The 23,104-nt window shown below is 33.4% G+C and overlaps 1 protein-coding gene across 3 annotated transcripts in view; it reads right to left on the reverse strand.

The window, feature by feature from the left end:
* Nucleotides 1-473: 473 nt before the first annotated feature.
* Nucleotides 474-23,104, reverse strand: part of LOC126773770 (calmodulin-binding transcription activator 2) — a 74,094-nt gene continuing 51,463 nt past the window's right edge. Inside the window, exons 4-21 of one of the 3 annotated variants that reach the window (XM_050494914.1) lie at nt 13,911-14,055; nt 11,861-11,907; nt 10,752-11,786; nt 10,410-10,671; nt 9,886-10,109; nt 9,450-9,719; nt 8,836-9,026; nt 8,267-8,404; nt 7,290-7,384; nt 6,725-6,808; nt 5,357-5,424; nt 5,013-5,155; nt 4,446-4,618; nt 3,875-4,011; nt 3,698-3,792; nt 2,898-2,972; nt 1,200-1,304; nt 474-946 (exon numbers count right to left, since the gene is read on the reverse strand). In XM_050494914.1, the coding sequence (XP_050350871.1) occupies nt 868-946; nt 1,200-1,304; nt 2,898-2,972; nt 3,698-3,792; nt 3,875-4,011; nt 4,446-4,618; nt 5,013-5,155; nt 5,357-5,424; nt 6,725-6,808; nt 7,290-7,384; nt 8,267-8,404; nt 8,836-9,026; nt 9,450-9,719; nt 9,886-10,109; nt 10,410-10,671; nt 10,752-11,786; nt 11,861-11,907; nt 13,911-14,055 (3,366 nt within the window). In that variant the 3' untranslated portion in view covers nt 474-867. The remainder of the gene's footprint in view (nt 947-1,199; nt 1,305-2,897; nt 2,973-3,697; nt 3,793-3,874; nt 4,012-4,445; nt 4,619-5,012; nt 5,156-5,356; nt 5,425-6,724; nt 6,809-7,289; nt 7,385-8,266; nt 8,405-8,835; nt 9,027-9,449; nt 9,720-9,885; nt 10,110-10,409; nt 10,672-10,751; nt 11,787-11,860; nt 11,908-13,910; nt 14,056-23,104) is intronic. The other 2 variants (XM_050494916.1, XM_050494915.1) reach the window with 2 other exon arrangements.

Consider the following 23,104-nt stretch of genomic DNA (forward strand, 5'->3'; position numbering starts at 1 on the left):
GCTAATGAAACCAAGATTTTACTTTCTCAAAACCTTGCACTTAAAGCGGGTAAACATAATAAACAATAGATTCGTCCAATTTTATCGTAAATGCACAAAATTTCGATTTAAGTTGTCGTCGTCAATGAATTACAGTTTTTCAGGTAAATGATACCAGTATTACAGATGATCTAAGAAAATTACATTACATTCAATTTAGAGTTTTCAAAAATATGATTCCAATAAACGCCCTAAACAAATTTCTCAAAAATACGTTATGAAAATATAATACAAATACGATAAAATTTATACTAAATATAACCCTGTCTATGACCTGAAGAGTTAAACGCAAATATTAAATCAAGGCCAAATATATGAACAAGATTTTTTTTAAAACCGAATAAAAACAAGAGATTAAAATCAATCATGCAAGGACAGAATACATTTTACTTAAAATTAAAATTAGTATAATGATTAAAAGACCCTACGGAGAATACAATGAAGATACGACAAAAATATTGGAATTTTTAAAATTCAAGTCCTGAGTTACGTCACAACTTCTTTAAATCCTGTCAGTGGAAAATAAGTACTTTATAGTAAGATGGTGATGATTTCAAATGACTAAATGAAGGCAGTATGTCGTTTTAAGAGTCATAAAACCGATGGTTCATTTTTTTTTTCTTATAACAGAAGTAGGTGTAGAATTTGAATTGCAAAATCGACGTAAAGCCCGTAAAATGAAATTCGATCCTGACTCCGGCAATTGTACTTATAAATAATGTATTTAAAAAATTTAGATTCATTCGATATTTTTTCAAACATTCGAGAAATAATTTTACCCAAAACAAGGTATTTGAAAGCAAGAATAAACTGCAGCTCTGGGTCAGGTCACATTTTAAACAGAAGCTCGATCAGAAGGTCATCATCTGCGTCCATCGGTGATTCAGGTGCTAAGTAGTCAATGATCCTGTAACAAATTTTATTATATTTAAACTCGACAATAGTAAAACGTACTCACTGATCTGATCTGATCGAGATATATAAGGTTTGGAAGAAAATTAAATTAAATCTCTTCATCCTTGGAAGTGACAGAAAATCTAGAATAAACACTTCATATACGTTCGTACATATTACAACTAGTATAGTAATATATTTAGTACTACCCTAAAGATTATTGTATTATATTTGTACTGGCAGAATAAGTCAGTGTTGTGTTTTACCTATTAGGCGTGGGTGCTGTACTGGTGGTGGGCTGCGACAAGTTTTGGCGGGCATCCTGGGACAGCCGGGCCACCTTCACGTTTTCGGCTCGCTCGCTCTGCAACCTGTCGATCAAAATTCATTTTTATTATTATAACACTCATTTCATGATAAACAGTAAAATTTCATCGATCTATCTTTGATATTTAAAAATTATCGAATAATTGTACCAGAAAATCACATACTTATATAGATATAGATGACAAACATGAAACAAAATATAAGAATCATAACTTAAGTAATTCTGGTAACGCGTGGCAGGAATTACTTCCAAAGGGTTCAACATGTTATCCCCTCTTTAGATGTGTACGTGCAGAACCACATATCAAACGTGAAACGTGACTTTTCCCTCGCGAAAGTTTGTTATGGGGAACGAATTCTTATCATTAGCACGTCCAGCTACATAATATAGAAAATATCGAACATATAAATGTTAAAATTGATGTAAAAGTTATCCGAATCTAATTTGGAACGTGGTTTGTTACTGATGCGAGAACTAATAATAAATTTTAAAAACTTACGTTCGTCGTAAATTCCTCCCAAGTACTAGTTGCATGAAAAAATTGGGAAAGTTATGACCAATGCTATTTATAGTAATTTAATTCGCGCTCCAACGGTTTAAAATATTGGATAGATAAGACACATAGATTCAGTACATAAAACATTACCTTTTTATGTAATAATCTCTTTTCTTAAGAACTCCGAATACCGAATATGGAATAGTCCAAATTTCCTAAAATAATTGCTTATATGGCCCAGTAAATTCATTTCTTATTCGCTAGTTAAGAAAACATTCCCATATAATATGCTAAATGTTTTAGAATATACACAAATAAAAATTAAAAATAGCTACTTTACAAATCACGACCGCGTGGTATAGTGCTAGCAGTATTTTTCCATTTGAATCGCGATTTCGATTCTCTGGACGAAAATTAAACATATATATATACATACATTTTGAAATTAAACATGTATTTTAATCTATTTTATTTTTAAAAATACTGAAATAGAATGTACATAATGAGAAAATGCGATTTCTTAACTGTAACGAGAAGGATAAAATACACTATTGTTCCAATACCTTACCTCCACCTTCTTAACAAAAATATCTTTTTTTGAAATAACGAATAATATCATTTGTGTTTTGATAAAACACAAATTAAAATGAATTAATGAACTTTTGAATTATAAGGAATAAATAATAACAACACATAGTGTCACTTTTCGTGTCGTTCGTGTACGAGTTTGCCATCATACAAATAATTCATTCATCAAACAAATTTTTAAAATGGATTATAAGCTCTGTAAAGGCTCCTTTCAAATCCCAACCCATCTGATAATAATTAATGACTATCATCAAAATTAATAAATCTTAATAAAAATCCTAACTAATATTAAAAATGCAAAAGTGAGTTTGATTGTAACTCTTTGAGATCTTAGCCGTGAAATTTTGCATAAACTTTGTCAAGTACATTAAAGAATATTGGGTACATGCGCCTACTCCCACTCGTCAGCCGCGAGCGGAAATTAGTATTACATATAAGTAACAAAATTGCGAGTAACTTTTACCTTTTTTTGATTCTCTTAATATTTAGACATATTGTTTATACAATATTATATTAATCTAAGTATTAACAGACTAATTACGTTATACGTACTTGATCTTGGACTGTCTCATGAATTGTTGAATTTTTCTCGCTGCCTGATTTTGTCGTCTTTGGGAATATGTCCGTCTGTGAATTATTTACTTGTTTGACTGATATCTTAACTAAAACTATTAACACGTGATATTTGAGGTGGAAAATGGGCCATCTAATGGTAAATGATCATCAATTGACATTGGCGCTGTAGCAAATATTAACCATTTTTTGCATCGCCAGCCAACCTTGGGAACTAAAGAGTTATGTCCCCTATGCCCGTTATTACACTGGTTCACTTATTCTTCAAACCGGAACATAACAATGGAACGTGCTGTTAAGCGGTGGAATAAATTTGTGGATAGTTCTCACACGGCTTTGCTTAAAAGGTGAAAATCATTTAACTTGGAAGTCAAAATATGCTCATACAAGATTAAGGGATTAGTCCTTATTATTAAATTATAAGATATATATAATAGATAGAATAGTACAATCACACTCGGTCTAAGGAATATCAATTGTTTTTGAGATGAGTGAAATATAATATACATGTTTTTTAAATGTGAACTAGAACAACCATTAACTTAACAATTAAACTAAAAAATTCAAACTACAAAACAATTAAGTTGATTTTCTGTTTGACTATGTCAACAAGTCTTCGTTTGTATACTGCTTCACAGAATCACCATCATTTCAATCATAATAATTTCGATGACCTACTTTATAGACATATTGAATTGTCTAAGATTAAGCTTCAAACCTCCATAAAACAGTTAATCTTGTGACTTCCTTTAATATATATAGAAAAACCCAATGCTCACTTGACGGGATTGGCGACAAGTCGTCGCTCCCGGTGTGAACGGTAGCCGCGTTGAATGACTGTCGCCGCGGCGTGCATCTGCTTCAAATACGCGAACTGGAATAGACCCAATATTTTAGCTACTACACCTAAAATCTAATCTAATTATATATTAGTGATTTGAAATTTAGGAGCAGACCTGCTTGTACCGCCGATAACAATTCTGGATAGTGATTGCGGCAGCGGCGGCGCGTCGCTGAAGCTGTCGTCCGCGATATTGACGATAAGCCTTCTGGATGGTTATAGCGGCGGAATACAACTCGCGTTGCTCACGATCTATAAGTAACGTTACTTTGTAGAGCTATGAAGACAAATACTGATTAAGTTTTAATTGATTACTAAGTATATTAAATATACAAATGAAAACTTGAGTTGCCCCTAAACAGGCTTAAATTAGTTACAAAAAATATTTTTATTAGTAAAGCCTATAACTCTGTTTCTGAATATATATCTGACCAAAATGCATTGAGTGATTTCTGGATCTTGTGCAGAAAGTAAATAAGCGTTTGTACCCTTATATGAATTTGTACATATATTCTTTAAAGATTACCTACTGAGTTTCTTGCCTATTCATAAGTACTTTGTAAAATACTATTTGAATTAAAATAATTTGATTTGATTTATATTATCAAAATAAATTGCGCAATTTGACAGTCCATATAAATATATATTTTTTATGTAAAATTATAAAAATAAATGAAACAACATACCGTTAAGAGTAAGACTTGAAAAATGTGTAGTAGTGTTTAAAAATTCTTGCAGAGTAGCCGATGTCGTTGGTAGTGAATTGCGCGGTGACGCAGGTGGAGGTGACAGCGCAGATCCTGGCGATACTGACCCAGATGAACACGGGGTTGAACCACCACAGTATCTGGGCAAAACTCTAAAAATGTTTAGATTCCGAATAAAAAACTTGTCGAAGACAAAAATATTCTTAAAGGAGAATTCAAATTATTACCTGGTGGTTGGTAATTAAATGTTACACCAGTGTAATTATAGACACAAGAGTCATAATAACTTAGTTTACCATCAAGTGGCCCATATGACAGTCTGCCTGAATATTTAAAAATAAAAAAAGTTAAGATAACAGTTCAAATTTTAAAAGCTCTCGGAATATCTAATTATATACCCAACAGCGGTATCCGGTATGAAATTTGATTATTGAATAAACATGGGATGGTAAATATTTTAACCCTTCTATTATTATACCCTACTCTTGCTTTTGTGTAAGAAAATATTTAAAAAAAAATTAAGATTTTATGGTAGACAAAAGGTACCTGTAAGTATTGTCACAGAACTCAAAGCTGAACTCAGTACTAAAAGTGGTGGTGTCGTCGAGGAGCGGTACCATCAGTGCGTCTTCGCTGCCCCCTGTGCCGTTGTCTAGGTCGCAGCCGTTTAACAGGGAAGACGTCTCGTTCTGTGTTTTAAAAAAGAAAATATTAACATCAATTTAATATTTAAAATTTGTTTCGGAAAATGCTTATAATCTAAAAATTATATGCCTTTCTTCATCGTATTATAACAATGCAATGAAAAAGCTATTTTTATTTTATACATATTTTAAAACTATCACTTAATATTTTAATGCATTTGTTGTATCTATCTTTTATTTATTTACCTTTATTCGTTCTGGCATAGCGGCAATGATCTGTTCTGCCAATGTGAACACTCTGTCATCCTGCTCCCCTGAAATATTTTGGTATAGTGGAATCTCGGAAATGCAATTTTATATAATTCCAAAATAATTTATTTTCCATTGAAAAGTGAATTTCCGAAAATTCATTATAATTTCAATATAGCACTATTAAAAATTTAAATATCTGAAGACTTTAGATAAAAACACAATTACACTTAATATTTAAGCCATCAAATTAAACATCAATAGTTGAACATACATATCTGTATACAACATACATACAATTTACGATTAAATTATGGTGCCATATTACAAAACCTTCGTGAAAGCATACTTACCTTCAATTCGTATTGCAAATGTTTGTTTTTTAACTACACATAAAAAGCATTTACATAAATTTATCGATTCATGCAAGCAGTTGAGCCATCATGCAGTGTTTTATTGTTTTTCGTGAATATAGTAAAAATTACTTTTTTTTCGTCTTCTTAAATCTTTTTCATTGTGTGTGTAGATGTTATTGAAGATAAGAAACCACTTAAAACTGTTGTGTCTGGAAGTACAGTGATAGTGGATAGACCAATACGAACCATTGAAAGCGACACCGAAGGACAACATCGAGTGAAGGCAAACCGAAAATGTTGATGTTTAGATTTGTAAATAGAACTATCACTTGTTCTTTGCTGCATCACAAAACAACAAACAGCAACCTTATTCGGTTCAACTTCAATAGGTAACTACTAACAACACCGGGGCATCTCCGCTCGATAGAATATAGATACAGAAGAATCTACAAGTGGTCTACCGATAGCGATGACGTTGAACTACACTGGCGACAGAGAAAAGACAGACGACGTTTCAGAAGAGGAGGCCGGAACGGCCATGCAACTACAACATTTACAACATCGATAAACAAGTCGAGCGGAGGTTTGGCTGCGACTTGAAATGGTATAGAACGGTTTCACTGATTGGGTAATTGTTATATCAGCCAATTTTTCTATTATAGATGATTAAATTACGTTACGTATCGTTTTCGTTTATGCCAGTTTAAATTATTTTATTACTAGGCCAATTACAGTATCATATTTCCTTAATGTATCTGGCATTTTATAACACAAAAACTTTTCGGATTTTCGATATCATCTCAATTTAGTGCATCCCATCTCCAATGGATGTTTTCATATTAACACTTTGACATACTTTAATAGCATCCGTGTCGTTAATATAATCACCAACATCACGATTTCACTTTTCGTTTAGTTTGGAGGAGATATTCTGGATATGTCAATTTAGTCCGTTCGTTTATACCCGAGCTCGAGTGTCTATACCGTTTCGCGCGTGCAGCGAACTGACCTGCGGGCGGGTGCGGCGCGGGCGAGGCCGGCGACAGCGCCTCCACGTCAATGAGCGGGCTCGCGCGCCGCGCCGCCGTCTCGCCTGGACGGACGGACAAGTCAGCGCTGTCCTCAAGGTATCGCGATAACGCCAGCGTTTTTGCGAATACGCATTTTAAATACATCACACCCCACACATTATACTATATTTTTTTGTTTTTATAGGCTTTGCAAATTAATATTGAAAAATATAATTTTTAGTTCTATTATATTCTATCTACATACTTGTAAATTAAAATAAAAGTGGCGAGTTTTATAGTGTTTAATTTTGACAATCGTTGCCACTTAGTTTCAAACTTCACGAGTGAGCCAATACTTTGAACGACCTGTTTTATTAAACAAGTTATCGAATTGATAGCCGCTGACAACGTCGTAGCCTCAAAATATGACCGCGAAACTAAAATTGGGATAAAGAATTTCGACTTTTCCAAAAATTAGGCGCCGTGCCGATGAAAATAAATAATCGTTTGCAAATGAAAACTGAACTTTCTAAAATGTGAGTAAAAATAAAGATTTAAACTTACAGAGGGCGAGATCCATCCGTCGTCCCATTTTAGAATCACCTAGACTATCTTCAGAATTATCAGAGTCTAAAGGTAACGACATGCTTCTTTCCCATCTAAGAAAAGGAAAGCTCATTTATAATATTGTAGTAATTAAATAACAGTAACTGCCTGTCAAGTTGACTTCTTAGTCAGGCTTCTTCATTTTGAAGAGTAGGCCTGGAGCTCACTCCAACACGCTGCTCTAATAAAGGTTGGCGGATACACATGTGGCATATTATCATTCTGGTGGTAGAACTTTACTAGTGGTAGACATTTTTGTAAGCTCGTCTGGGTAGGACCACCCACTCATCAGATATTCTACCTCAAAACAACAGTACTTTGTATTGTTGTGTTCCGGTTTGAAGGGTGAGTGAGCCACAGTGTACAGTGAGTTACAGGCACAAGGGACGTAACATCTTAGTTCCCAAGGTTGGTGGCGTATTGGTGACGTAAGTTAACATTCCTTACAATGCCTATGGGCGTTGGTGACCACTTACCATCAGGTGGCCCATATGCTCCTCCACCTTCCTATTCTGTAAAATTAAAAAAACAAAAATATGGTGATTCTCTCACGATATTTTCCCTTATCGCCGAGCATGAAATTAAGAATAAACCAAACTTAGCATACAAAAATTAAGTGGTGCTTTAACACATGAAGATTTGGAGCTTATTCCACCACGCTGCTCCAATGCGGGGCAATCAAAAGGGAAAAGAGGCCTTGGCCCAGCTGTGGGACATTAACAGGCTGATACTGTTACTGCTTTAACACATATGCGTATTTGAACCCTGACACAAAATTCACGTATCGTGACTGGGCCTCGAAATATAAGGAACAATGTTAAATTTAGCTTATAATCTTACAGATAATTTTGTTTATTACTTAAAATAAGAAAGCTCAATTCATAAACCTAAAAAAAACTTTATTATAAAATATGGAAACATTAAAATATTCATACCTAGCAGAAGAACTGCTATCATTCCTGTCTATAGCAGAACTAGCTCTGAAGGCATCGGCCATATTGATGCCACTATCGATTGATGGCCGCTTGACCAGATTACTTTCTAAGCTTCCGGCCCGACTTTTTTGGGATAAGCTGAAACATTGAGAATAAAGCAGTTTTAGATTTTTTTAATTTTGCTAAATATTTAATGTATCGTTGGATAACATATACATAATATTTAATGAATCATTAATAAACATATATTTAAAATAAATATACATAATTTATCACGTAAAATTTAATCATCAAAATGAAGCATTAATTATAACTATAGTTTGCTACATTACAAATACTATATGATATAACTACGTTTTATACCGATGTTTTAGCGAAAAAACGCTTACTAAAATACCCCTCAATTATCAAATCATAATACCTTTTACGATCCAATCAATATGAGCTTGCCTATACTATTTTAGTCTGGTACTATACACACTTTTAAATTGGAAACTCATTTAATTCTACATATTTACATAATATATTTGAAGTAAAAACTAATTTACTAATAAATTTCATACGATTACCTATGCGGTCTCCGAAATACTGCGTCACCGGTGGGAGGATGTATGCGGTCTAGTATGGCGGCGAGTCGCGTGTGTCCGGCGCGGCGCGCGGCAGCAGCGGCGGCGCGCGCCCCCGCCTCGCGCCGCGTGCCGGCGCTCCAGCGAGCCAACACCACCGCTGTCTCCACGTGACCCGCTGCGCTCGCTACCATCTGAGAAACGAGCTCATAGATAGATAGTTCTTTGACAATGTTTATTATTTACTGTACTATAAACTGCTACTTTATTATATTAATTTTTCACCGTTTATGTTGCTTAGAAAGAAAAAACTAGTTGCAATCATTATTTTTTTACCACTTAGAATAAGCCTCCTGTCAAGAAAATTATTTGGAGCTTATAAATATACATGTCTTGATTTATCCGACATATGTAAATTCATTTACTATGGCAAATTATTATAAATACAACTTAAGAACATAAATACTCAGAAGTACTTGCCCGATAATTCGGGCAAGTACTTCCGAGTTGTTAATACAAGGAATTTTGTTTAAGACCCATATGTTCGATCCAATGAATCATCTATCCGGTTTAAAAAAAGTAATGATTCAATAACATATATATGAAAATAAACTCACCAATGGTGTGCAATTATCACAATCTCTCGCACCCAGATTTACTTCCTTTTCTAAAGCTAAGCTGTTATCATCTTGTCTCCATCGCAAGAGTGCTGTTGTAAGTTTTGTATAGCCCAATGCTGCAGATAAATGCAGTATAGTTGAACTGTCTTCACCGGGATCCGTAGTAAATCCCTCTGAATTGCCAAAAGACCGACTGCTTAGCACCTGGCAAAATGTTACTAAGCGGTCTTCAAATTTTGGATTGGAGTACAGTTGAACGTCTTCTATCTGAAATTCAAACAATATATAACTGAAATATTATCGTAATATTTATTCACAAAAAATTAAGCACACTAAAATAGTACAATATATTTTGTCTTGTTTTTCTGACTTTATTTGTGTACATCTGCATACATTTTTAAAATATATATTATTTTGGTAATGATATATTTACCTGATTATTATCATCCATCGGTTCTGTTTTCAACTGCAAACGACCATGTAGTCGTTGCAAGCGCTGCAGCAGCGAGAAACGTCTAAAATCCAATGATGGCAAGGGTGCTGAAGCTGGTGACGACGGTGCGAGAACTGGACCAGCTTTATACTCAAACACTACCGTGTCCGACACAACGCGACCCCCGCGAGCTACTTGTAGCGCAGCTAAACCAGCTTCATGGGCTGAAATTTGAAATGACATTTTTAGGCATTTCATGGTAGATGAAAAAAAAATACATTTCAATATTAATATTTTCGTTTAGGTTACTGATAATTCATTGCCATAATTCTTGTTAATAAAAATATGTGCTTAATTTCGGTATGCATTTTATTTAATTAAAATGGCACTTTGTGAGGCATTTGATGAACCTACTATTTATAGGACTACAATGTACGCGTTGTACGCGCTATACGAATGTATATATGAATGTACGTACGGCATCTGTTCATTTGATTTTCCTAACAAATAAATAGTATAATTACCAGGACAATAGCATCTAAGAAGACCGTTCTGTACTAAAATCGAGGGAACCGGAAAATTGTCAAAGAGTATGGTATATTGATCTGAAGTGTCGGTCCAAGGTCCTGCTACTAGTACTTTTACGCCTCCTTCTGGATACGCCCATTCTGGAGAATAATCTGTGATGTTAAGAGCCCCTTCACCTGGACTGTCAGTTTGCATCTTATCATTATTCTCTTCAGCTGGTGGTGAATTTCCACATAAAGTCTGAAACGAAAGATAATTCTGCCAAGATTTGGAATATAATTTGTTGTCTTATGTAAATAAATTTACAAACAAAAAATTCAAAATTAATATCGACTCACCACAGGGTTCGTTGATATAGCACTCGGATCTAGTACTTCCAATTCCGGAAAATCACCAAGCATGTCAAAAGCGTCCAGATTCACAAACACATTGTCATCTACAACATGAGTAGGCGATGCTACGGCTTCACAACTCTCTATAAAGTCCATTGTATCTATACCAGATACCATTACATTAGCTGTCTCAGACGATCTTACAACACTACGATCCAACTCACAAGTTGGCATATTTGCTGACAATGTTTTCTGTATATCCTCATGAGATAATTCCAGAGTCTCGTCAAAAAATCCACTAGAAGTTTCTAAATGGCCGTCCGTACCTAACAAAATTAATGTATCATCACAGTTTTCAACTTGCACTTTACTTTCTAAGCGTTCAACTAAATCAGGATACCGAGACGGTGTCGTTGGTGCACTCGCCACTATATGGTTCCGACTTCTTGGCTCCATTTTTATTTTCCTATCAAAGTTATCTACCTCTACTTTTTCTTCAACTCGAGTTTCTATTTCAAACGTGGACTCCGTCGCACTCAGTGTCGTAGTCTGCTGACTATCTGGAATTTCTCTTTTTAAAACAAACGTTGGTTTGTATTGCTGTCGATACCTGTCTCTTGGTTCTTCACACACAAAAGATGTTACAGAGAGCGGAGATACTAACGATGAATGTTGTTGAGAACTATTACTCGTTCCATTCAAAATGAGTAAGCCACCCCCTCCTTGTATTTGACCCAAAGAAAGCAACAACGGTGACGACTGTGTTGAGGGTCGATGATCTCGTGTGTATTGTCTGGGTGGCTGCGCCATCGGTCTCGGTGACGGACCCGTAGTAGACGATACGTGGTGATCAGAAGCAGGAGGTTTAGCAGTTTGCATTCTCCGTAATGGGTGAGCGCACGTCCTCGAGTCTTGACAGGTGGAATCCGGGCAACCACACTCTAGCTGTCGAGCTAAAGCAGCAGCTCTCGCTGCTCGTTGTTTCTCCATCAGTTGTCCAACAATTGCTTCAACTGTCTCCGCCGTCTGAAACATTTTCCCCTAAACTTGAATTGTTGGAAAATTCTTTACTAATATTTAATTCATATAAATGATGTAAATTTGGAAATACCTACCGATATTTCCAAATCGCTATTAAGATCAGATTCATCTTCGCTGAAGACTGAAAAGAAAAAAAAATGTTATTATACCAGAAGTGTAAAACGCTAATAACGAAATACCACGAGATTGATTTAAATGTTAAAAAAAAAACAATAAAATAATTAACATCGAGCTCGAGCAAATTCATAGCCGTTATGATCTACATAAATTAGGATCAGTATTAATAGAGTAATTATTTTATCACCCTCCCTCTTCATAAATATTCAATGAAAGGGCGAACTTTGCTTGTTGCGTTTTAATTTTCAGTACTTAACATTTATGAACGGCACCAGACAACTATTTGATTAAACTTGCGCTCCGACAAGAATAGTTAAATTCATTGAGGGTAAATTTTCTATGAAAATCCATTTAAACTTTAACTGATAATTAAAGCGCAATAACAGCTCATATTTCTATATTACTTTAATGCTTATATTATCCTATATCTACTAAATGCTTTTTCGTATTTTATGCTTTCGCATATGAAACATCTTTTGAGTCGGAACATCATATTATAATTGTTGAAATGTGCATGAAGATTTTTAATGTTCTAACATTAACGTACACGTGACACGCTAATCCAATCAGTTAATTGCTTACAAAATAACTTAAAGGGGCGTTATATTAAGCAACGTATGCTAGTCAGCGGCTATTTATTTATTTCGTATATACTATAAAATCGAAGGCTTGAAAAGTAATTTAGCAAGATTATATTGGTAATGTATGTATAATCTCTACAAGTAAGCTATTCGTCAAGTATTATATATCGTTTTAGTTGTTGTAAAATAGTTAGTTATTTCCACTCACGAAAGTATCTTATAAACAGACAAGCAGTTCGGCATACTGATACTAAATCGTTAAACAATTTTCCTGTATTTGCATAAGCTTTAGTTTGGCTAAGTACCCATTATTTATATATTACTAATAGCAAATATAGAATGCGCTGAGAAACTCCCATATCTGATATTATGTTCGTGACTTAATTATAATTTAAAAATTTAAACTTAATCCAGTGAGATTTTACAAGCACTTTTTTTATTTTTTATAGGCAGGCGGACAAGCAACTGGGGCACCTGATGGTAAGTGGTCACCACTGCCCATAGACTTTGGCGATGTAAGAAATAATAATCATTCCCTACATCGCCAATGCGCTACCAACCTTGGGAACTGAAATGTAATGTCCATTGTGCCTGTAATTACACCGGCTCACTGAGTGGGTGGTACCCACCCAGACGGGCCTGCACAAAGCCAGGTAAACAGGCACTTAGAAAATATTAAAAATGTTTAGTAACCGATTTGGAATGTAATGAATGAAAAGATCCAGCAAAGGAAATTAGTAGTTAATCTTTATCATTAATTAGCATAGCAACCTATAATGTTAATTATATTAATGTAGGTGCTACTCAAAGTATTGTTGTACGACATTTTATGAATGATCTGTGTATTTCATAAGTTGAAGTATTATGTAGCTAACGCCTAAATTGACAAGTCCTAAAAAATAACTAAGATAAAAAAAAATAAACAACATATGTGCAATATTTAATATTGCTATGTGATTTCATCCACGTTACACTTTACTGCTCTGCCCCTTAGGTTGTAACCTTTTTCAATAAACTGGCTATCTAATGCAATTTTTTTTTGAGAGTAGAGCCTTCAAACAAACCACGTTCACCTTCTTCATATTGCACCAATCTTTATATTGCGTGGTTTTCATGTAGGAAAATCATCGACATATGATTTGTAGATTCATAATGTGCATATTTAACAGTCCCTTGATGAGATACTGCCTACTCTCCTCTAGAGGGAAAGGATTGAAGCTTATTGCTTGCGGGTTCAAATTAATACGCTACTTGAATACAGGTCGTTGGATAAAATTCTCAGGTTTCCTCATGACGTTTTCCTTCATCGATGACCGCGGTATTTGTAAACGTAAATTAAGAATATAACCCGCAATTTCAAATTACGTTCAGGTTCTCTAATCCCTGGGTATATTTGTAACGCTACAATTTAAACTATATTACTTACACATTGGTTTCAGCTGGCTGACAAGTTCATCCTTAGTCCATTCCTTCTTGTCAGCCCATAGCGCGAGGCTGGGAGCCACGGTTGCGAGCTTATTATCATCTGGGTATGGCACGTTCAAGTAGTGTACCAGGACTATGTCAGGGTTCTGAAATTGAAATACATAAAAGTGTTCATCAAACTGTCATTACATATCGAAGAAAACTGTAATTTTTTTTTTTTTGTAATAATCGTTATCAATAATAATAATAACTAATGAATTAGCTCATTTATTACTTATTAGTATTTTCGACTTTTATTGATAATAATAAGTTAATAGTATGCAAATATCAGATGAAGCAAAACTTGAAGGAATAAGTAACCACGATCAAGACCAATTGATAAACAACAACGACAATGATAAAAACTATAATGTATTATACTCCAACACCGTTTATATTTGTGCGCGTATAACACGTTCAACCAAATTATCTTATGATATGAAAAAATATAGAGAATATTTTTATTTTAAAAAGGCTCCTACGGTGAATCAAAGTAAGTGAATATTGGACACAACCCCTTGTAATAAAGTAGATAAGTGAACTTCGTTCAAGGCAATACTTTGCAGCTTTGTAGAAGGAAGTATATTGGTTAGCGGCTTACAAGTCTAGACTTTTGCGTCAAAACTACTTTAACTTGTTTCTTTAAAACAATGCTTAAAAACAAAAATTAAATGCTTTAGTGATGTTAGAGATACGAAGATTGGCGATACTAATCCGAACAGGCTATGATTTTACAAGTCCAAAATTTTCTATTTATAATAATATAATTTAGAAATTTAAAGGAAGGAAGAAGTTCGTCTGGCGTCTAATTACCAAAAGAATGAATTGTCATCGGCGATGAACAGACTTGTAACATTTCAACTCCTAAGGATCAGAGGAAGTGGTTCTAATTTTAAGATTTCAAGAGAGACCTTGACAAACTAACTAACATAGCAAGATAAATAAAAAGCTTATAAAATCATGTAGTTGTCTCGTGCATGAAGGTATATTCTGTATTTCGATATATCTCTGTCACATATTTATTTATTTAAATATAATTTAAATTATTTAATAATATTGATATTATTAAGAGAAAAAAACTTGCAATCAATGAACAATAAGAATTATTTGATTCAAGTCATAATATATCCATGACCCAAAGTACCCAACTCAATGCATTTTTAGTCCAATTTAAAATTTAAAAAAAGGAAAACCTAGAGAAACTAGATATTAATAAATTAAATCCCTTGCGCAATCTCTTTTAAGAAACAAAAAACAACAAATAAAATATACGATACAAGCGAATAAAAAAATATTAAAGCGTTCCCGCTCCGATGTTTAGTGATGTGAAGAGATTTAATGCAAGCACCATTCATAACGAAACGGAACGCATATAACGAGCAAAGTACGGGCTCATAAACCCCGAGGTTAAAAACGGAGAGAAAAAACTAGGAATTCTGAGAATAAACCCGCCCCGACACCCCATAACAACCTCTAAATCGACTCTCACGCAGTTAAACAACGCAAAATAAGTAATACACAATATTTTAATTTTTAGCGCGAAAGACCGAATGTAAAACGGAGTGCGCCGTAATAACTATCCATTTGTCTTCAAAATGGCGGCAATAAACATGGCGGAATTATTTATGTAATGGCCGCTGGACAGGGTTGCCACTCGGCACGTGTGCTTTATTGTAGATATTGTGGTTTTTCATTAACTCGCCGCTAAAATGATAATTTGTTGTAAATAGTACGAAAATGACACTGCTTTGCAAGGTGACCGCGATTATTTTGACCTAGTTTTTGGTAAAATTTTTGTTGTATTCATGTTTGGTACATTCTATAACATCGTATTTATATTTCAGTTGAAGTCACTTTTTTTAATGACTTCGAATATGAAGTCTAATTCGCTCAATTAGACTTCATATTACAGTATCGAGAATGACATCAAGTTTTGATGACAACTTAAGGTAATTATATAATTTTTGTCACTAATATTAAAAAGACAATTATTATTTGATGGATAAAACTGTGACGAATGTGCGTTTAAAGGATCCAGAATAGATTTTAAACTATTGAAAGCTTAGACTGCTCTAGTATATATCTAGTATTTGTGGTATGACTTTGTGCAAGCACGTCTAGGTTGTACCTCCCACTAATCACATATTCTATCGCCAAACAATTCAAAATTCAAAACAAAACTGTTTCATTAACGATAAACTACGCGTTAGGGCGTGAAACGACAATTTTCAACTTCTAAACAGTTATTAAATAAACTTATTAAAAAAAAATCTCATATTATATACCATTACCAACTTTCATTCTAAATCAATTTTCATTATTTGTTAATAAAAAAACTTCTGTATGAACTGACCCGGTTTCGAACCGATTTCCCTGCGGACTATATATAATATTCGGATAGTCTATTTGAATGTTATAAATATTTAACAATATTTATTGTTATTGTTCAATAACTACGCAACAAATATACATGGATACATATATATGCGTTTTGTATTTATTTGAAAATACAGGAGCTTTAGTCGATTTAGTCGATCTAAATGATAAAGATTTACTCGGTCGTAATAATGTGTGATGTCTGGTTACTACCCACACATCACACATTATACCGCCAAACAGTAATATTTAGTATTATCGAGTTTCAGTTTGAAGAGTTAGTGAGCCAGTGTAACTACAGGTGCAAGAGACATAACATCTTAGATCTCAAGATTGGTAGCCCAAGTACTGGTTAATATTTCTTACAGCGCTAATGCGTAAGGGTGATAGTAACCTACCATAAATTTTGCCCGTCCGCCTATCTATTTTATAATTATAAATAGTTGTTCAGAATATACCTGGGCAGGTATTACACATGTTTACATTAGATACGAACTAACTGTGATATTATTTAAAAATAGAATTAATTAATGTTTGAAACCTTAGAACTTATGATTGATAATAAAAAAAATTAAAGCGCGCGCAATTCACATGTGACAGAAGAACAATTTTGGAAGTCTGAATGGTTCATTCAAACGTTACATATAGAATCGTTCTCAAATTGTTCTTAATATTGTCCAAAAAGTTTAAATTAAAAGTAACGTTTATAAAATCAAAGTAATTGCAAGTATTCCTGTACTTTACTTTAGTCTACGTATTTATTTATTTTTTTATTTGAATCTAAGTTGATTGTTTCATTTGAAATTATTTGAAAAAAAAATATTTATATTCTTAATAAAACGATAAATAAATAATCTGAAATTAAATATTTCAGCCACCCCTTAATCTTTATAGATTTCATTGTTTAACGTTCATCCAGTTATCAAGTTAGAGTTGCAATTTATTTATATTTATGATAAAAAGTGAAAATTGCTATAAAGACAAAGTTTCTAAAATATATTGTTCGTTATTTGCCTTAAATATACTTCACAATATGTATTTATAACAACACTGCTTACTACGGTATAATATAGTGATAATAATGGTACAACAATATTAATATTGTAATGTTATTGTATCATCAACCATTGATCGAATCATCAACGAAGCGAGGAATATAGTCAATATTTTTACAGTTCAATCATTTAAAAATTATAATTGCTCTGGTGGTAGGGCTCTGTGCAAGTCCGTCTGGGTAGGTACCACCCATTCATCAGATATTCTACTGCAAAACAGCAGCACTTGGTATTGTTGTGTTCCGGTTTGAAGGGTGAGTGAGCCAGTATATTACAGGCACAAGGGACATAACATTTTAGTTCCAAAGATTGGTGGCGTATTGACGATATAAGCGATGGTTAACATTTTTTACAATGCCAATATCTATGGGCGTTGGTGACTACTTGCCATCAGGTGGCCCATATGCTCTGCCGCCTACCTATTCTATCAATTACATTACAATTACATCTTTATGTCTTGGTTGAATTATAATGAAACTAAGCATATAATATTATATAATCACTCTCATTTTAAGCAAAATATTTTTTTCTAATGGATATTTTCGGTCATGTGCCTGTATTAAAAAAGTAAAAGCCGAGATGGCCTAGTGGTTAGAACGCGTGAATCTTAACTGACGATCGTGGGTTCAAAACCCGGGCAAGCACCACTGAATTATCATGTGCTTAATTTGTGATTATAATTCATCTCGTGCTTGGCGGTGAAGGAAAACATCGTGAGGAAACCTGCACGTGTCTAATTTCATTGAAATTAGACATGTGTATTCCACCAACCCGCATTGGAGCAGCGTGGTGGAATAAGCTCCAAACCCTCTCCTCAAAAGGGAGAGGAGGCCTTAGCTCAGCAGTGGGACATTCACAGGCTGTTACTGTGCCTGTATTGCTCGATATGTTTTGTTACAATTGTGATTCATTTTATAGAACAGTCCATACTTCGAAAATAGAATCAGTGTATTTAACAAATTTATTTTGGTATTGATTAAAACTAAATGATGAAACAACGTCACCGTGCGATAATAGGCAAGTGCGCCGAATATAATAACTCATCTATATACATCTATACAAGTAAATAAAATTTAAGTGTTTTCTGTGATTTCTGTGTTTTTGTGAGTTACTAAAACGAAAACAATCATTTGTTTTATCTGTCTGTTTATTCTTGGTTATCTTCAAAACTGCTAAGAATTACAAATATTGATTTATTATAAGGAATATTCCAAGGTACCGTTTAATCTTTATTTCATCAAAATCGATTGAGCTTATCAAATATTTAAACTTCACATACGTTCTTGTCCATTATATTACGCTTATTAGATTACCGATGCTACCTGATAATTTAAATATGTTTTATATGTATATAAATATATCCAATACATATAATGTACGTTAAAATAGCTAAATATTTTGAAGACTTCATCACGAACCGAATTCAACGCTGGGAAAGCCGCGGTCTTTGCTAGTATTATAATAATATAAAGAGGTTTATGTCCCATTAATATAATTAGAACCGGACCTGTATTTATAATTAAAAAGCCTTATTTTACTACTAAGAATAGCTGATTAGGTATTGTTAGTAATTAAATATATTGTTCAATTAAAACTTTCTTTGAAATAATTAAAACGTTTTAACATTTTAGTTTATTTTGTTGTACTTTCGAGCTAATGGCTATAGTCAGCGTTTATTTTATTTGTTAAGCAAAAATAAATTTAAATTAAGCCCATAATATTACAAACGAGCGGGTTATATTCATCATATTAATTTTATTTATTTAGCGTTTAAATGAATTTCAGAAATAAAAGAAATACAAATACTTATAAATGTCAAAGATAACTGAATATTAACACGCATGCTTAGCGATATTTTCTCGAACATGTCCAAGATATATAGAAAATTTTAATTAGATACAGTTATACAAAATCTAAATTAGAAATATAATTTTTCATTAAACAAAATCAAAGGAATATAATTCAACTTCGCAAGCGCTGGTTTAACGCAAGCTTTAAATAGATTGTCATCAATTTATCAGCGTTAGAAATGAGAATATATCACAGACGATCGGAAAATTCCGAATCGAATCGATAAAGTTATCAATTTAAGAAGTTTACCGAAGTTGCCTCCAAGTTTGCATAATCCCTTTATATATATATAAAAGTGAATTCGCTTAGTTACTATAACTATGTTATACTTCGGAATTATCACGTAATTTTAAACATGCTTAGTTATACTCGAATCTCTTAGTTAAATAAAAATAATGTCAATCGAAAATAAACCTTCTTCGAGTATAGTAAATTTCTTAATCAAATGAAATTAAAATTAAATCAAAGTATACCTTATTCGAACACCTTTGTTTTATTTCACAGGATTTTATTGATAAAAATCTAACACTTCTTTGCAATTTATATACGAATAGATTCCGACAAGAAAGTTGTTACTAATGTTCTTAAATGAACGTACAATACACAATAAATAGAAATTCTATCACAGTTCAAATAATTTCTGAACAAATCCTTCTCTACCCAAATGCCTATAACAATATATTATATTAGGTATACATTAATGGTAAAGACGCACTGACCGCCATTATAAAATGCCGTTCGGAAATACCATTAAACCCGCGGTAGGTTTAGATTTCACGCCAAAATGTCGACGGGTAATTGAATTTCTGATTGCATCATTGCACCCGAGTGTTCAGTGTAACAGGTGTCAATACTTGTGACGTGTGTTATAACACTTACATCTGCGAGTGTACTTTTTGTCCGTTGAACTGGAATATTTTGGAAGGGATATAGCGCATATGAATTACACCTTTGCATATTTTTATTTTGTACGTATCATTAGCTTTTTGAGCCATAATTACTCAGCGTTTTTAACATGTGGTTCTTTACCGATGATTAATCTGCTATATGGGTATACCAATCCGCATTGGAGCAGTGCGTTAAAATCAACCGAGATGGCCCTGGGGTAAGAACACGTGAATCTTAACCGATGATCGTGGTTTCAAACCCGGGCAAGCACCACTGAATTTTCATGTGCTTAATTTGTGATTATAATTCATCTCGTGCTTTACGGTGAAGGAAAACATCGTGAGAAAACCTGCATGTGTCTAATTTCACTGAAATTGTGCCACATGTGAATTCTACCAACCCGCATTGGAGCAGCGTGGTGGAGTAAGCTCCAAACCTTCTCCTCAAAAAGAGGAGAGGAGGCCTTTAGCCCAGCAGTGGGACATTCACAGGCTGTTACGGTTACGGTTAAAATCAGCTCCAAACCGTCTCGTCAAAAAAGACCTAAGCCCAGTAGTGGGAAGTGTCCGTAGGTCCTTAATTTACTTTAACTTCGTTTTAAAAACTAATTCTTCAGACAGTTTATGCATATTTTTGTTGCTTTATTAATAGTGTAATAAATATTCGTATTTGTAAGAGTAATCTAATAAAACAGTCTCTTTTAAATATTGAAAATATATCTTAACAGAATACATGACAATGATTCGATGTAATATTTTTGTATAAAATAAATAAGTAGACGGGCAAATGGACTACCTGATGGTAACCACCACCACCCGTAAACATTGACACTGTAAGAAATATTAACCATTCCCTTATATCGTCAATCCACCACAAATCTTGGGAACTATGATGTTATGTCCCTTTGCCTTTAATTACACTGGCTCACTCTTCAAACCGGAACACAGCAATACAAAGTATGGCTGTTCGACTTATAATTCTGATAAGTGGATGGTACATACAAAAATAGGCTTACACCAAGTAAAGTAAAATTTTCAAACATAATTTCGTTGCCGATGCCACTTTTTTAATCTTTATAATTCTAGATGGCGCAGTCGCATTTAAAATGTATGAATCTAGTCCCGTGACTATCATTTTCGATAATATTCCTCATATTTGATAAATCATACCGGTATACGGTATTAGAGGTCACTTCCGATGTTACCGAAAGGCTTATTCAGTATTACCGGATTCCAGTTACAACCGGTATTGAAACTGGATTATTCCAGTAAACTACGTTATGTGTGACATTATTACTAAATCCTATTAGAGGTCGACCTTTAGAATAGACGCATCTTGACTGTATGTACAGTACGAGTGAAACAGAACCACATTATATATAGTATGTTATAAAACTTGCATCATATTCAACTTTATCGTATTAATAGTTAAGCCTCTCTTTGACTTGCGTGGACTTTTTAATTCCTTCATTCTGTTTTATTTGTAATATATTTCACGAGTATACCGACTTTTATGGCATTAAATTAAGAATAAAAGATCAAGTTATTTGCATAAATTTAGTGGATATATAGACATTAAACTTTTACAAAATCTTATATGACCTTGAAGGTCCATCCTGGTTAGATGGATAAGAAGGTACCATCATGGTTATACCGTAAATAAAATGCTCACGACTGATTTTTTTTAAATATAAATTTTATTTCATTTTTACTATCAATTGAATTTCGTTAACTTAATTTCTAGATTTTATTTTTTATTTTTATTATATTCATTTAATTTTTTTTAACGTAAACGGTACCGATAGATAGTAATTGCATTTGTTTTATTATATATCGGTGACTTTAGAATTTATTCGTAAAATTACAAAGAACATCACGACACCGATGCATAAGCGCTCAAATTCAAAGCTAGAATCGAGAGCATTGAAATCAAATTAAGCCTTCGACGTTCCTTTACAAGTCGGAGTTATTCCGCCAATTTGGACACAACTCGCCATATCACTGAGATTTTTCTTTGATGTTGAAAACGAAAAAAGAGTTTTATAAAAAGAGAATATATTTGAAAAATCTTTTTGACAAATGCTATTTTCATGGATGTTTCTAAATCTAGAATAAATTAGCAATGTTTTGTTACCACATTGCATATACATAAAGTGCCATAATAGCGTCATTACTTTGTAAGGCGGTTGAAACAATTTTCAGCGACCGCCTTACAAGTATTGAACCATTTCAAGTATTGAACCATGAATCCGAGAACTTTTAAGATTTTAGGATTTCAATTTATAAACATAACCTGACTGGCTATCTTATATGTGACGTCACTGCTTTTAAATTATAATGTAACCTATTATTTCTTATAATTATTTTTGTAATTTTTTATTGTTCTTTTTTATTTTGTTAGTAAATAAATATTTCATAACACTTAAAAAACCTTTTAAGTAATTCGAACGCACCTTCCAATATCAAATCTCTAATCATATGGTTGTCTGAAGGAATTGCTATTAAGCGATAAAACCGATTCAAAGTAGTAGCGTGTTTATTATGATAATAATTCCTTCTACATTTCCTGTACGAGTGAACAATAAAAGAGTATATATGAGTCTATATAACGATGTTAATATTGACGATAATCTTTATCTTCTAAAGACATACTTTGGTGCCAATATAAGTTACGGTCATAATAACTTACACAGCGCATTGGAACTACCAGGAGCAGAGGCATAACATGCATTAACAATGCGCTGTCAAGTTGAGGCTTAAGTTGTCGCTCGTGTCATTACATCGACCACCTTACACCATAAGGAGAATGAATGAATTGGTGAGTGAGGGATAACCAAAGATATAATATGGCTTGTTTATTTTGTTAATTGTACAGATAAAATATAAAAAGATCCCAATATACGACCTCTTCCGATAAACCTTGATGCTCTATGTTAGATTAGTAATTTTCTTTTATATTATATTTAATATAACGATAACGAAATAAT

This window comes from Nymphalis io, chromosome 15 (assembly GCF_905147045.1).
Source record: "Nymphalis io chromosome 15, ilAglIoxx1.1, whole genome shotgun sequence".
Taxonomy (NCBI): Eukaryota; Metazoa; Arthropoda; class Insecta; order Lepidoptera; family Nymphalidae; genus Nymphalis; species Nymphalis io.